The following is a 15848-nucleotide window of genomic DNA, read 5'->3' on the forward strand; positions in this document are numbered from 1 at the left end:
TAGTTTCTGGATGTACATTTAGATTTTTAATCCATTTTGAGTTTATTTTTGTGTATGGTGTTAGAAAATGTTATAGTTTCATTCTTTTACAAGTGGTTGACCAGTTTTCCAAGCACCACTTGCTAAAGTGATTATCTTTATTCCACTGTATATTCTTGCCTCTTTTGTCAAAGATAAGATGTCCATAGGTGTGTGGATTTATCTCTGGGCTTTCTATTTTGTTCCACTGATCTATATTTCTGTCTTTATGCCAGTGCAATGCTGTCTTGATGACTGTGGCTTTGTAGTAGAGCCTGAAGTCAGGCAGGTTGATTTCTTCAGTTCCATTCTTCTTTCTCAAGATTGTTTTGGCTATTTGAGGTTTTCTGAATTTCCATACCAATTGAGAAATTATTTGTTCTAGCTCTGAAAATACCATTAGTAGCTTGATAGGGATTATATTGAATCTAACAAACACATGAAAACATGCCAAACATCATTCATTATCAGATAAATGCAAATCAAAACCACAATGAGGTACCATTTCCCACCAGTCAGAATGGCTGCAATCAAAAATTCTACAAGCAATAAATGATGGAGAGGGTGTGGAGAAAAGGGAACCCTCTTACACTACTGGTGGAAATTAATCTAGTACAGCCACTATGGAGAACAGTGTGGAGACTCTGTAAAAAACTGGAAATAGAACTGCCTTAGGACCCAGCAATCCCACTGCTGGGCATACACACTGAGGAAACTATAATTGAAAGAGACACGTGTACCCCAATGTTCATCGCAGCACTGTTTATAATACTAGGACATGGAATCAACCTAGATACTCATTAGCAGATGAATGGATAAGAAAGATGTGGTAATAAAATGTCAGATAAATAACCTGAATCTACACCTAAAGCAACTAGAAAAGGAAGAAACGAAGAACCCCAGGGTTAGTAGAAGGAAAGAAATCTTCAAATTCAGGCAGAAATAAATGCAAAAGAAACAAAAGAGACCATAGGAAAAATCAACAAAGCCAAAAGCTGGTTCTTTGAAAGGATAAATAAAATTGAGAAACCACTACCCAGACTCATCAAGAAACAAAGGGAGAAAAATCAAAGTAATAAAATTAGAAAGGAAAACGCAGAGATCACAACAGACAACACAGAAATACAAAGGATCATAAGAGACTACTATCAGCAATTATATGCCAATAAAATGGACAACGTGGAAGAAATGGACAAATTCTTAGAAAAGTACAACTTTCCAAAACTGGACCAGGAAGAAATAGAAAATCTTAACAGACCCATCACAAGCACAGAAATTGAAACTGTAATCAGAAATCTTCCAGAAAAAAAAAAAAAAAAGCCCAAGTCCAGACGGCTTCACAGCTGAATTATAACAAAAGTTTAGAGAAGATCTAACAACTATCTTACTCAAACTCTTCCAGAAAATTGCAGAGGAAGTTAAACTTACAAACTCATTCTATGAGGCCACCATCACCCTAATATCAAAACCTGACAAAGATGCCACACACACAAAAAAAAAAAAAAACTACAGGCTGATATCACTGATAAACAGAGATGCAAATATCCTTAACAAAATTCTAGCAATCAGAACCCAACAACACATCAAAAAGTTCATACACCATGACCAAGTGGGCTTTATCCCAGGGATGCAAGGATTCTTCAATATCCACAAATCAATCAATGTGTTACACCACATTAACAAATTGAAAAATAAAAGCTATATGAGTTTCTCTATAGATGCAGAGAAAGCCTTTGACAAAATTCAACATCCATTTATGATAAAAAAACTCTCCAGAAAGCAGGAATAGAAGGAACATACCTCAACATAACAAAAGCTATATATGACAAACCCACAGCAAACATTATCCTCAATGATGAAAAATTGAAAGCATTTCCCCTAAAGTCAGGAACAACTACAAGGATGACCACTTTCACCACTACTATTCAACATAGATTTGGAAATTTTGGCCACAGCATTCAAAGCAGAAAAATAAATAAAAGGAATCCAGATTGGAAAAGAGGAAGTAAAACTCTCAATGTTTGCAGATGACATGATCCTCTACATAGAAAACCCTAAAGACTCCAACAGAAAATTACTAGCGCTAATCAATGAATATAATAAAGTTCCAGGATATAAAATCAACACACAGAAATCCCTTGCATTTCTATACACTAAGAATGGGAAAATAGAAAGAGAAATTAAGGAAATGATTACATTCACCATTGCAACGAAAAGAATAAAATACTTAGGAATATATCTACTGAAAGTTTTCTATATATAGAAAACTATAAAACACTAGTGAAAGATATCAAAGAGGACACTAATAGATGGAGAAATATACCATGTTCATGGATTGGAAGAATCAATAGTGTGAAAAATAGTATATTACCCAAAGCAATCTACAGATTCAGTGCAATCCCTATCAAGCTACCAATGGTGTTTTTCACAGAGCTAGAACAAATTTCACAATCTGTATGGAAATACAAAAAACCTCAAATAGCCAAAGCAATCTTGAGAAAGAAGAATGGAACTGGAGGAATCAACCTGCCTGACTTCAGGCTCTACTACAAAGCCACAGTCATCAAGACAATATGGTATTGGCACAAAGACAGAAATATAGATCAATGGAACAAAATAGAAAGCCCAGAGATAAATCCACACACCTATGGACACCTTATCTTTGACAAAAGAGGCAAGAATATACAATGGAATAAAGACAATCACTTTAGCAAGTGGGTGCTTGGAAAACTGGTCAACCACTTGTAAAAGAATGAAACTAGAATACTTTCTAACACCATACACAAAAACAAACTCAAAATGGATTAAAAATCTAAATGTACAACCAGAAACTATAAACTCTTAGAGGAGAACATAGACAAACCCTCTCCGACATAAATCACAGCAGGATCCTCTATGACCCACCTCCCAGAATGTTGGAAATAAAACAAAAATAAACAAATGGGACCTAATTAAACTTTAAAGCTTCTGCACAACAAAGGAAATTATAAGCAAGGTGAAAAGACTGCCTTCGGATTCGGAGAAAATAATAACAAATGAAGCAACTGACAAACAAGTAATCTAAAAAATATGCAAGCAAATCCTGCAGCTCAATTCCAGAAAAATAAATGACCCAATCAAAAAATGGGCCAAAGATCTAAATAGACACTTCTCCTAAGAAGACATACGGATGGCTAACGAACACATGAAAAGATGCTCAACATCACTCGTTATCAGAGAAATACAAATCAAAACCACAATGAGGTACCATTTCATGCCAGTCAGAATGGCTGTGATCCAAAAGTCTACAAGCAATAAATGCTGTAGAGGGTGTTGGGAAAAGGGAATCCTCTTACACTGTTCGTGGGAATGCAAACTAGTACAGCCACTATGGAAAAGACTGTGGAAATTCCTTAAAAAACTGGAAATAGAACTGCCTTAGGACCCAGCAATCTCACTGCTGGGCATACACATCAAGGAAACCAGAATTGAAAGAGACACGTGTACCACAATGTTCATCGCAGCACTATTTATAATAGCCAGGACACTAAAGCAACCTAGATGTCCATCAGCAGATGAATGCATAAGAAAGCTTTGGTACATATACACAATGGAGTATTACTCAGCCATTAAAAAGAATACATTTGAATCAGTTCTAATGAGGTGGATGATGCTGAAGCCTATTACATAGTGTGAAGTAAGCCAGAGGAAAAAAACACCAATACAGTATACTAATGCATATATATGGTATTTAGAAAGATGGTAAAGATAACCCTGTATGCGAGACAGCAAAAGAGACACAGATACATAGAACAGTCTTTTGGACTCTGTTGGAGAGGGAGAGGGTGGGATGATTTGGGAGAATGGCATAGAAACATGTATAGTATCATATAGGAAATGAATCGCCAGTCCAGGTTTGATGCATGATACTGGATGCTTGGGGCAGGTGTGCTGGGACGACCCAGAGGGATGGTACGGGGAGGGAGGAGGGAGGAGGGTTCAGGATGGGGAACACGTATATACCTGTGGTGGATTCATGTTGATGTATGGCAAAACCAATACAATATTTAAAGAAGTGAACCTCCAATTAAAATAAATAAATTTATATTTAAAAATACATTAAAAAAGAAATATAAACCCCACTACCTATGAAAAGAAAATGACTGAAACACAAAAGTTAATGAATTTAACCCTCTGTCCTTAAAAGATTGTGAGGTAATGTGAAATGCTAAAAAATAGGTAGAGATTACAGTTTGGATAGCTTTAGATAGCTTTCTGTGGTAACCTCTAAATCCCCATGGTTCTGGATGATTTTGACAGAGAATTGTACCCTGAATGGGCTTCTCTTGCTTTGCTTTGAATGTGACATTGGTTATTCAGCCATGTTTGGAAACACCAGGAGGTGATTGGCAATAAAGTTTACTGGTTTTTAAACCCTTCTCTCACCAAAAAGAGTAATGGATACAGCTGGAATAAACTACTCCATCAAAAGATAATATAAAAAATAAATTTAGTTAGCCTTGTTATAAACTGAATAGTATCCCCCAAGTTCACAAGTTGAAGACCCACTGCCAGAACTTTATAATGTGACTGCATTTGAAGATAGGGCCTTTAAAGAGTTTGAAATAAAGGCATATGGGTGGGACCTAATGTAATATGACTGGTGTCGTTAGACGAGAAGGACACAAACAACATAGACAGAGGGAAGAACATGTGAAGACACAATGAAAAGGCTTCTATCTGTAAACCAAGGAAAAAAGCCTCAGGAAAAACCAACACTGTCAACACTTTGATTTGGGACTTCCAGCCTCCAGAAATGTGAGGGAATAAAGTTCTGTTGACTCAAAAGAAAAAAAAACAAAAAAGGAAAGAAAGAAAGCCGTGGTACATATACACAATGGAGTATTATTCAGCCATTAAAAAGAATACATTTGAATCAGTTCTCATGAGGTGGATGATACTGGAGCCTATTATACAAAGTGAAGTAAGCCAGAAGGAAAAACACCAATACAGTACACTAATGCATATATATGGAATTTAGAAAGATATTAATGATAACCCTGTATACGAGATAGCAAAAGAGACACAGATGTTTAGAACAGTCTTTTGGACTCTGTGGGAGAGGGAGAGGGTGGGATGATTTGGGAGAATGGCATTGAAACATGTACAATGTATATGAAACAAATCGCCAGTCCAGGTTTGATGCATTTTACAGGATTCTTGGGGCTGGTGCACTGGGATGACCCAGAGGGATGGTACAGGGAGGGAGGTGGGAGGGGGGTTCAGGATGGGGAATACATGTACACCCATGGTGGATTCACGTTGATGTATGGCAAAACCAATGCAATATTGTAAAGCAATTAGCTTCCAATTAAAATAAATAAATTTATTTTTTTTAATGAGTGATTTCCACCCTGGTGGGTGGGGGCAGAAGTAGACATGGTGCAATTTGAGACTCAATGATTGTTCCCTATAATTCAGACCAGTAATATCAACTCTCTGCAGAAAACTGGAAGGGTATCACCTATGCCTTCCTACAGTTCTCTGTATGTAGCTCTCTCCTGTGAACTCTAAATATATAGAGTCATAAATCTCTCTTCTTGGGGAGACTGTTTGTCTCTGCCTAGGTACACCTTCCATGTATATGTTGGAGACTAATTCTAGAGTTGGGGCAACTGTAGAACTCTCTTTGCTTGCTCCCTACCTCAGAAATCCATTCTCTGATGCCAGATGTTTGATGTAAAACAATGCTCTTCACTTGTCTTTTCTACTTTGGAGTTAGTTGAGACAGGAGGATAAATGTGTCCTTTATTCCTTTATGTTGACTAAAATGGAGGTCCCCCTGCAATCAGAACTCACTGAATGTCTTGTGAATGCTAGGCAATGACCTCTGTGCATGGGTGCAAACTTGATTGAGGATATGTGTTGGGGCCTTAGGGAGCCCCAGTCTTGCTGGAGAAACATGCACATTACAAAAAGTATTTGCTATGTGGTATGTTCAGTTCAATTCAGTCACTCAGTCATGTCCAACTCTTTGCAACCCTATGGACTGCAGCATGCCAGGGCTCGCTGTTCTTCACAAACTCCTGGAGCTTGGGCAAACTCATGTCCATAGAGTAGGTGATTCCATCCAACCATCTCATCCTCTGTCATCTTCTTCTCCTCTTGCCTTCAAGTTTTCCCAGTAACAGGCCCTTTTCTAATGAGTCAGTTCTTCACATCAGTTGGCCAAAGTATTGGAGGTTCAATTTCAGCATCGGTCCTTTCAATGAATATTCAGGATTGATATCCTTTAGGATGACTGGGTGGATCTCCTTGTAGTCCAAGGGACTGTCAAGAATCTTGTCCAACATCACAGTTCAAAACCATCAATTCTTCATTGCTCACCATTCTTTATGGTGCAACTGTCATATCCATACATGACAACTGGAAAAATCATAGCTTTGATTATACTGAACTTTTTCAGCAAATTAATGTCTCTACATTAAAAAAAAATTGTATAGGTGTGTCATAGTTTTTCTTCAAATGAGCTTCTTAATTTCATGGCTGCAGTCATTGTCTGCAGTTATTTTGGAGTCCCCGAACATAAAAAGTCTCTCACTGTTTCCATTGTTTCCCCATCTATTTGTCATGAAGTGATGGGACCAAATGCCATGATTTTCATTTTCTGAATGTGAAGTTTAAACCAGATATTTAACTCTCCTATTTCACTTTCATCAAGAGGCTCTTTAGTTCGTCTTCAATTTCTGCCATGAGGGTAGTGTCTTCTGCATATCCAAGGCTATTGATATTTCTCCCAGCAATCTTGAATCCAGCTTGTGCTTCATCCAGTTGGGCATTTCACATGATGTACTCTGTATATAAGTTAAATTACCAAGGTGACAATATACAGCCTTTATATACTCCTTTCCCAATTTGGAACCAGTCTGCTGTTCCATGTTCAGTTCTAACTGTTTCTTCTTGACCTGCATACAGATTTCTCAGAAGGCAGGTAAAATGGTCTGGTATTCCCATCTCTGTAAGTGCCAGGAGGCAGCAGATGGAGTCCCGCCCGTGGCAAAGGTCATGAGGTTAGGGGGTCTGACAGGCAAAGGCAAGCCGGGACTTAAGAGAGCCTCACTGAATTTTCTCGAATATCTACACCCAAAACCAGAGTCTGCCTGCCTTACTGCGTTATGCTTTCACCAACTCCTCTCACATTGATAGGGGGCTGTCCCCCACCACCTTCCTCTAAAAAGAATTAACTTAGAGCTCCAGTTAACAGTCTTCTGCATATAAAAGGAATGTCTCGGCTTAAATCCTTCTGATGGCTTTAACTTACCTGACTGATCTGTCCGGATTTTTACAACTACAGGTGATTGTTTACACTCCCCGACCGCGAGAAGCATCTTAAAGTTATAGAAAGCTTAAAGCATCTTAAAGATATAGAGCCTTTTCTAAAAAGCAAAAAATTATATTGGTGATGGGTTTCACTGTTGAATCATTGACTGCTTCCAGGCCTCCATATTCTTTATATTTTAGACACCTGAAGGATATTAATCAATGTAATTGGGATATAGAAAAAGGAATATAGTAGTTTTGATGTTAGCAACACTAGACTTTTGAGTTAATGAACTTTCTTTTTGTTATAAATCACTGTACTCCTCTTTCCTTGTTATAAATTGTTGTGTCCTTGCTATGTAAGAATGTAACTTCATTTAGTGCTTTCTGAGAGTGGCACCAGACTTTGGGAAGAACAACACTATTAAGGCAAATAAGTTTTCTGGTTGACAGACCCTTATCAGAAAAATGCTGTAAAATGCTAATAGGCCTTCTGGCCAGAAGATGATGTAAATCACCCAAGACTTGTGTATACAGCTAGGTATTCAGAGAGAAAGCCTGGTCTCGATAAGAGTCAGGGCTGCTGACACTGCATAATTTTGTATTCTCCATTGATCTCTATGTACAAGCAAAAGTATAAAAAGCTTTTCCAGACAATAAAGGATGGGCCAGTTTCTGGAAAGACTGGTTCCCCTGTGTCTTCTTTACTCTATTTTCTGGCTGAATTCCTATCTGGGGCGTGGAGGCTTGCCATGTCTACTTACTTGCCCTGGCTTCTAAGACCCACGCGAGAGGGAGCCCAAGGCGGGGCACTCTCCACTATTCAAGTGGGCACCAGTGGCCTACGTAGATGGTGCAAACCTCTTGTCTCAAGGTTTTATTAGCTTTCCACATAAACCAAGGAATACAGCCTCTTTCTCTCCTCTATTTTCTTAACTGCAAACTCTTTCTTTATCTCTTTCTAAATCTATACATCTCTCTTGCCAAGCCATCCCTGCTTCAAATTACCCTGGATCCACCGGGGCTGGACCCTGGTAATTTTCCCATTAGTAGGGAATATGAGAGTTCATCCACAACCAAAAAGGGCCAAGATATCAGGTTGACATGAGGAAGGGTGTGGGGGAGTGGTGGACTCAGCGTTGAGGACATAGAGGAATGATAAACAACAAAGTCCTACAGCAAAGCATAAGGAAGTATATTAAATATCCAGTCATATACCACATGAAAAAGAATAAGAAATATATGTGTGTGTGTGTGTGTGCGTGTGTGTGTGTGTGTGTATAACTGAGTCACTTTGCTGTGCAGCAGAAATTAACTCAACACTGAAGATTATCCCCAGTTCAATGAAATTTTTAGAAAAGAAAAAGAGTGCCCATAGTTCCCCTCTCTCCCTGTTTCTTTCCTTCTGACTCCTGCTCCTTGTTTTCTCTGCAGAGAATGCTGGTTCTCCTCCTGCATCCGCACAATCCATACTTTATTTTAAAACGTTTTTTATATTGGAGTATAGCTGATTAATAATATTCTGAGTTTCAGGTGGACAGGAAAGTGACTCAATCATATGTATCCCTGTATCCTGGTCCCAAAGATACCCCTCTCATCCAGGCTGTCATATAACTGAGTGGAATTCCCCATGCTACACATTAACTCATTGTAGGTTATCCATCTTAAACAGAGCAGTGCCCACAACACATTCTTGAAGACTTAACTTAGGAACTCTGGGAATCCTCCTTTGGCCTGCACTCACCCACTTTGGCCACTCCAGGCTTGGTTGGGTAATGTACTCTGGTTCCCCATCCCCACCGGTCAGTCTGTAGCCCTCATCACCCTGAGTAAGTCCCCAGTGCCCCAATGCAGAGCACCATGGGATGCCATTTGCATGGAATCCAGGGCAATTTTCCCTAGAACCAGGCAAACCTCCATATGGCTCCATGAGTTTACCGTTTTAGAATTCCTGAAATTCCATCTCTTCCTCAAAGCCTTCTTTGAGCCCATCAGCCAGCTCTGAACTCCCCTAGGGAGCTGACATGAAGCCTCCACCCTGTGCTGGGGCTGAGTAGTCACTGTGCACCCTTTATTCACATTAGCATCCAGCCTCCCCACAGAGAGGTCAGGTAGCCTGACTGACAAAGGGGGCACCCGACCAGAGCTATGGGAAGATGCATCTGAGAACTAGGGTGACAATGTAATTTATCATCGAAACAAGGAAAACTGAAAGAAGGGAAGGGAGACTGTTAATCCTTATGGTGGGACAGCACACTAGGAGTGTCCCCAGCCATTCTCCATGTCACATGACTTATTCAAGGACTGCTAGAGCTGACTTTCCGTGTTCATCCATCTGAGGGTTCAGATAGAACTGAAACTCTTTGAGGACTGAGCACCTGAGTGTTCACCTAGCCTTGTGACTCCCACCATGCCAGCATGGTGGGGTGTCTCTACATTTATTTCGGGATGATCAGTGTCCCAGACAGCCATTTACTCTCAAGTGATTCGTCTTGTGGGAGGCTCTGGCCAGCCCCAGGGCTCAGCAGCATGTGCAATAGTGTGAGAAGGCCTGAAGAGGGAGCCCTCCTCTCAGCTGCAGCCCAAAGTTTCCTGCAAGTTCCTATTTGAGAACCGCCCCTCAGGGTTCTCCCCTCTTCTTGAGGATGGAGCCTTGAGCTGGGACAGGGTAAATACCATTAATGGTGAAGATATTAGAGGGCAGGGTGTTGACCACAAAACATGAAACGTAGTGATGTTAGAGAGAGAGGGAGAGAGGTTGGCCCTGGAGATACTTCTTGTGTGTGGAGACTGGGAGTGACCCTGGGGCATGATCTTTCACCTCGGAACCTCGTGGAATGGCGCTGGTGAGCTTCTGGATGTTACTGACCAGTCTTCTTGGGCCAAGGATCAGTGATGTCCTGGTATCCACAAGGGCATTGCAGCTGCCAAAACAAACAATAACCTTTCTTTTCACGGAGTTGCTGAGAGACATTGTGACAAAGCAGGCATCAAGGTCACTCTGAGTCTCCCCAGAGCTGCCCCCTTCCTGAATGTCTTCTAAACAGCCCTTTGTCTCTTGCCTTCTTTTCCTTTGCTCCTGACACGGCACCTTTCTTGACATTTTTGAATGCAGTACTTGAATACACCAGGCTCTTTTGCACTTTGCCACAAGCTGGTCTTTCTTCCTAAAGGAGCCCCCTGCCCTTTGACTGGCAAATTTCTTCTCATTTTTCAGGTTCCAGCTTAATTGTCATGGTTTCAGGGAAGTCTTTCCCCCGGTGTTTATCAGTCTCCTTTCTTGACAGTCTCTGTAGACACTTCCTTATATCTAGCATGTACCAAAATCACAATTCACTATGTGTGTGTCTCAATTCCTGTGCATCTGCCTTCTTAGATGTGAGGGCAAGTTTTATTCTCATTGCCTCCCTAAAGTGCCTGGCACACAGTAGATGCCCAAAATGTGTCTGTTTAGTGAGTGAATGAAGACTGTGAAAATAATGAATGAGAAACTTCCAGAGAGCTGTATTTGGTGGAGAACAAATAATGGGTCAGTCACAGAGTGAAGATGGAGATTTGCGAGGGCAGCAGATTCTCATAGTGGTGGGAGAGACGGGCTCCTCTGGGAGATGGTGTCTCCCAGCACTGCTCCTACAACCAGTTCAGACCCTGAGTCCCTGGCCAGGAAATATATGACTAGCCCACAGAAACTCCAAAGGACAGGTCACCTTTTTCCTGTGGGTATCACACAGAATCCTATCAATTATGCCTCTTGTCTATAGGTCACTACTGGATCCCATCTTCCTGGTTCTCTGTTATAGCCCCTGCCCCACTGAGTGCCCATGAACTTGTGGTGTCTTTTTTATTAGGTGCTTTCAAATCTTAAGACATCAGCAAATCTCTCTACACTTCTCAGTCGTTGCTCCCTTAGGAGACTAGTTCTCCCCATTTGCTCAGGACTTTCCCTGTTTTTAAACTGACATTTATCTGTACTGAGAACTTCCTATGTCCCAGGTAGCCCCGGAAAGTTGGTCATCATATCTCTGTTCAGGTTGGAGAAATTCTCCCTGATCCTCTGTTCAGCACCCTGTGAAGTCCTCCATCCATGCTCCGTGTCTCACAGGGCAGTAGGTGCAGTCCTCTCCCAGCTGCACAGACCTCTCCAGACCCTTTTAAGACCCTGGTCCGACCCCTGGTCAGAAGGCCCGGGGATTATGAACCCATTAGTTGTTTGCATATCTATCTGCTTGTGTGTTTTTTTGTATGTGTTTGTATGTGTGTTTCTATGTGTCTCTGTGAGTGCTTGTGTGTCTCTGACTAGCTATGCATGTTTATAGGTGTCTCTGTGTATGTTTATATGTGTCTTCTTGTGTGTTTCCATGTGTCTATGTGTCTGCCTGTGTCGTCGTGGGTGGTGTATATGTCTGTGTGACTGTGTGCATGAGAATGTATTTGTGTGTGTCTGCCTGTGTCCATGTACAGTAGTGGGAGCATCACCTGGGCTGACCCTCAGAGGAAAAGGTTACCAGTCCCTGTGTACACTCCAGTCACCCACTTTGATCAATGATATCCAGTTGAGCGCTCCCTGGAAGTAGGATTTACCCACCCCACCAAACATCACCACACTGCCTTTCGTCCTGCATGTGTAGAGAGAAGAGAGTGGGGGGATCCTTGGAAGACAGTAACAGCAGCAGTGTCTGAGAGTTGTGCTGGTCCACCCATCAAGGCCCTAATAAGGTCCCCATGTACTGATGCAGAAATCGAGTCTAGGAATGATTGAGATCCAAACTAATGTTGGTTCCTGGCTAATGAGTGGCACAGAGGAGTTTAGAAGCTGAGTCACCTGGCTGGACTCCACCCACTATATCTTCTGAAGATGTCCTACCTCCTGCCACCTGAGTTCTCAGACACACTCAGTGGATACAGTGCTGAAGCATAATGGGTTTCTCCTTGTCCAGATTGTCATTTTTCAGGAAAATCAAAGCCTGGGAGTTCCAAGGATGTGGTTTCAGGTCACCCAGAGTTGGATCTGCTGGCCTGTGACCCCTACTGTCCAAAGGGCCCCACACTAGAAGGGACCACATCTCTGCTCTCTACATGTGTGCCTTCAGCAAGGCCCTTGCTGTCTGCTCCTCAGTTTCCTCATATGTCTCATGACCTAATCAGACCACCTGTTGTGTGCCGTTGTTGCAGGATTAAACCAATTATTATCTGAAATGCAAGGAACAGTCTGTGAATATAAACGTGGATGCTTTTCCCCCCTCTTCTCGCTAACAGCAAAATGAACCTTGAACTGCTCATGGCCAGAGGAGCTGCAAGTCCGCACCTCAAGCCACTCTCTGGGTTAGCTCATCCATTTGCTCATGTGTCACCATGGGCACTGCCTCCCCATGCAGAGGATCCTGTGAGTAGGATGGCCAATGTCTATGGGAGTCAGGCTAGGAAGGGTCCTGCCAGATGGTCCTGCATCTGTTTTGCAAGCAGGTATCACTCCGCAGCCAGTCCTGACTCATATTCTCTTTACATGTTACCCGAATAGTGTCATAAACAAGAAATGCCTTCATGCTCCCAGATCCATAGGCGATCGTGAAGGTCTCTTGGGTAGGTCGGAAGGTAGAAGACTTGTAATGTCTGAACCTAACTTGTGTAGCTGCAGACTCAAGACATGAGTGTCATCAGGTGCCAAGGGTGGAAACAAGGTGAAAGGGCAAGTGAAGGATGGTCCGGGTACGGGGTGTCTGTACTCACAAAAAGCTGGACTGGGGCAAAAGAGGGAGGGCACCCACAAGTCAGATGAGCCTGTGTCAAAGATAACCTGGAAATCCTGAGGGGGTGTTCCAACAGCATCTACAGGGAGAAGGAGGGAGTGTGGGTTAGTGCAGAACTGTCTACCCTCGAATCACACACTGGTGTCTCCCTCTGGGTGCTATATATCTCTTGAGATCACTTTCCAACCACTGTGAAACTCACAGAATTGATCACAGAGGCACTTGTTTTTGATATTTTTTTTATATGCTACATTGTATGCAGGATATTGATTCTATGACCAGGTGTTGAAGTGGTACTTCTTGCACTGGAAGCACAGAGGCATAACCACTGGACCTCTAGGACCATTGGACACCCAGAGAAGTCCTGGTGCCTTCATTTGAGAAACTCTGAAGTCTCTTCAAACACAGCCTTAGCACCCTTTTCTCCAGGAGGTCCTTCTAGATCAACCCCAACCACTCCCTCTAAATTCTGACCACATCCAATCAACAACAAACATGTGACCCTTTCATGCGACATGTGTTTACTCTTTGCCTATCTCTCAGGGTCGCATGCTCATTCTTGAAAACAAAATAAGCCCTTTTTCTAATCTAAAAGCAGTAACCACTGTGTTAGACTCTGATGGCCTTACATGAAATACAGGTTCATTAACTTTTTACTGCTGTGGTTCTTGCATCTGTGGAAACTGAATTCCTCTACCTGGTTATTCACAATTGTTTTGCAGTCGGTTCTACCTTCTGATCAGAGATGGTTCACTCTTCATCTGTAACTAGATGACTCCCTTAGTTCAGAAGGAACTGCTGCTGCTAATTCACTTCAGTAGTGTCCGATTCTGTGCAACCCCATAGACTGCAGCCCACCAGGCTCCACCGTCCCAGAGATTCTCCAGGCAAGAACACTTGAGTGGGTTGCAATTTCCTTCTCCAATTCACGAAAGCGAAAAGTGAAAATGAAGTTGCTCAGTCATGTCTGATTCTTAGTGACCCCATGGACTGCAGCCTACCATGCCTCTCCATCCTTGGCAAGAGAACAGAAGTGGGTTGTCATTGCCTTCTGCTCAGAAGAAACAATCTCCCTCAAACTAATGACACATCTTTGACACAGAAATGGATGTTTACCTGCCACCTGGTAATTTTTGGGCCCAGCCACCAAGACCAAGAGTTGAGAATGATAGTGTCTTCTCCTCTGTCTGGGGCCACAGTCGCCCAGTGTTTCTGCCTCTTGCAGGTACCCCAGCCCCAACACCTCACATGATATCTCCAGAAGAGCCCCAGTGCTAGGCTAGAGCACCAGGGGGCGCTTGGAGCACCTCCCAAAACACTCACATCCATGATGTTCCTCAGGGGGTGAATAGTTTTATTAGAGCCACGAGAAATCTGAGACAGTCTGTAAGTGTGTTCCTTGAGGAAATTGTCCATAATGTTTTTTTCACTTAATGTATTTCTCATGGTCTTCACTTTCCTTAAAGGTATTCTTTCACCGAACATTTGACAAAGAAAACAAAGAATATCCTACAATTAGCTGTCAGTGTTAAGCTATAACTGTCATTGCAATGGCACTGTGTATTTTCTAATCATTTTTATGAGTCACCTTATTATAAGAATTTTATGCATATTCCATGGCAAAGATGTAGGTTTGAATAAAGATTCTGTTCTGTAATATTGGGTAAGCCATAGGACCATGTGCGGTCTCATTCTCCCCTTCGATAAAATGGTGGAATGTAACGATTCAAACCCTCCAAATAGAATATCTTGGGGATAAGTGAAGTGATGGATATAAGGTACCTGATAAATAGGAAGTCTCAACAATGACAGCCATTGGCACTGCTGTTGCCATCCCACTGTATCCTTGTCATAGAAGCTCAGGGAAGGAGGTAGAGGGGGATTCCTATCCTCTTTTACAAGGGAGGAATTTGAAATGCAAGAGGCTTGTGAATTGGCTGTGATCACACTGCTTGTCAGATATAAAACAGTGTATAAGTAGCTCTCCCAATCTTTCTCCAAGTTGAAAGAGAAGAGATAGTTGAAAGAAGAATCCAGGAGATAGGGAACAAGTTCAGGAAATGTAGAAAGTTAAAAGAAAACACCACAGAGAGAAATCCACTCACAGAGACTTCCAAAGGGATGGAGAGATAAGTGATAGTGATATAGAATGCAGACATAGACATATACACACTGAAGCAGAGAGGGAACAAAGAGGTCATGCTAAATAAAAGGTAGAAAAGTGCTATTCCACAGGACCAAACCTACATCTGCATTGACTGTGCACTGAACAATTGCAAAGCATTCCAATTTCAATAGGTCATGACCTGATTGGACCCCAGAGTTGTGTAAATATGCAAATCTACACCAAGAACCTTGGGTCCCACATTTCCTATAGAGTAAGTACTTAGCAGGAAAGGGTTGAACTTTAAGATTGTCAGGGAACTATTCCATTCTGTTCTAAACCTGATGAGTAGAAGGATAATCAGATGGAAAGAAAAATCACAGAAAGGAAGATGATGTGGCTTACAGTCTCAATTCATACATGACTCTCCAATCTGAGGAGGCCACTGGCCCAAGGAGGACAAGCCACTTCATGTTTCTTTCCTGGTTGCAAGGACTCAGGGAAGTTCAGGTTCTTAGTATGTAGTGGTGACCAGGAGCCCCTAGTTATATATGCTCTGGCATGCCCTACTTTAGCCCTTTAGGCCAATAACAGGTCTGAAAAAAAAACACAAAGCTCTCGATAAAACCTTTATCTTCATCAGTGTCCTTGGTGAGTGGACTTTGAAGCTTCTCAGAATA

The 15848-nt window shown here is 41.9% G+C and overlaps 1 protein-coding gene across 1 annotated transcript; it reads right to left on the reverse strand.

Annotated features, from left to right (window-relative positions):
* Positions 12735–15641, reverse strand: LOC102171858 (pregnancy-associated glycoprotein 1-like). Its single transcript, XM_005701170.1, has 4 exons — positions 15589–15641; positions 14372–14535; positions 13045–13143; positions 12735–12946 (listed from the first exon to the last, which is right to left on the reverse strand). Exons 1-4 carry the CDS (start codon positions 15639–15641, stop codon positions 12735–12737), a joined length of 528 nt encoding a protein of 175 aa, XP_005701227.1.

Source organism: Capra hircus, chromosome 29, assembly GCF_001704415.2.
Source record: "Capra hircus breed San Clemente chromosome 29, ASM170441v1, whole genome shotgun sequence".
Lineage (NCBI taxonomy): Eukaryota > Metazoa > Chordata > Mammalia > Artiodactyla > Bovidae > Capra > Capra hircus.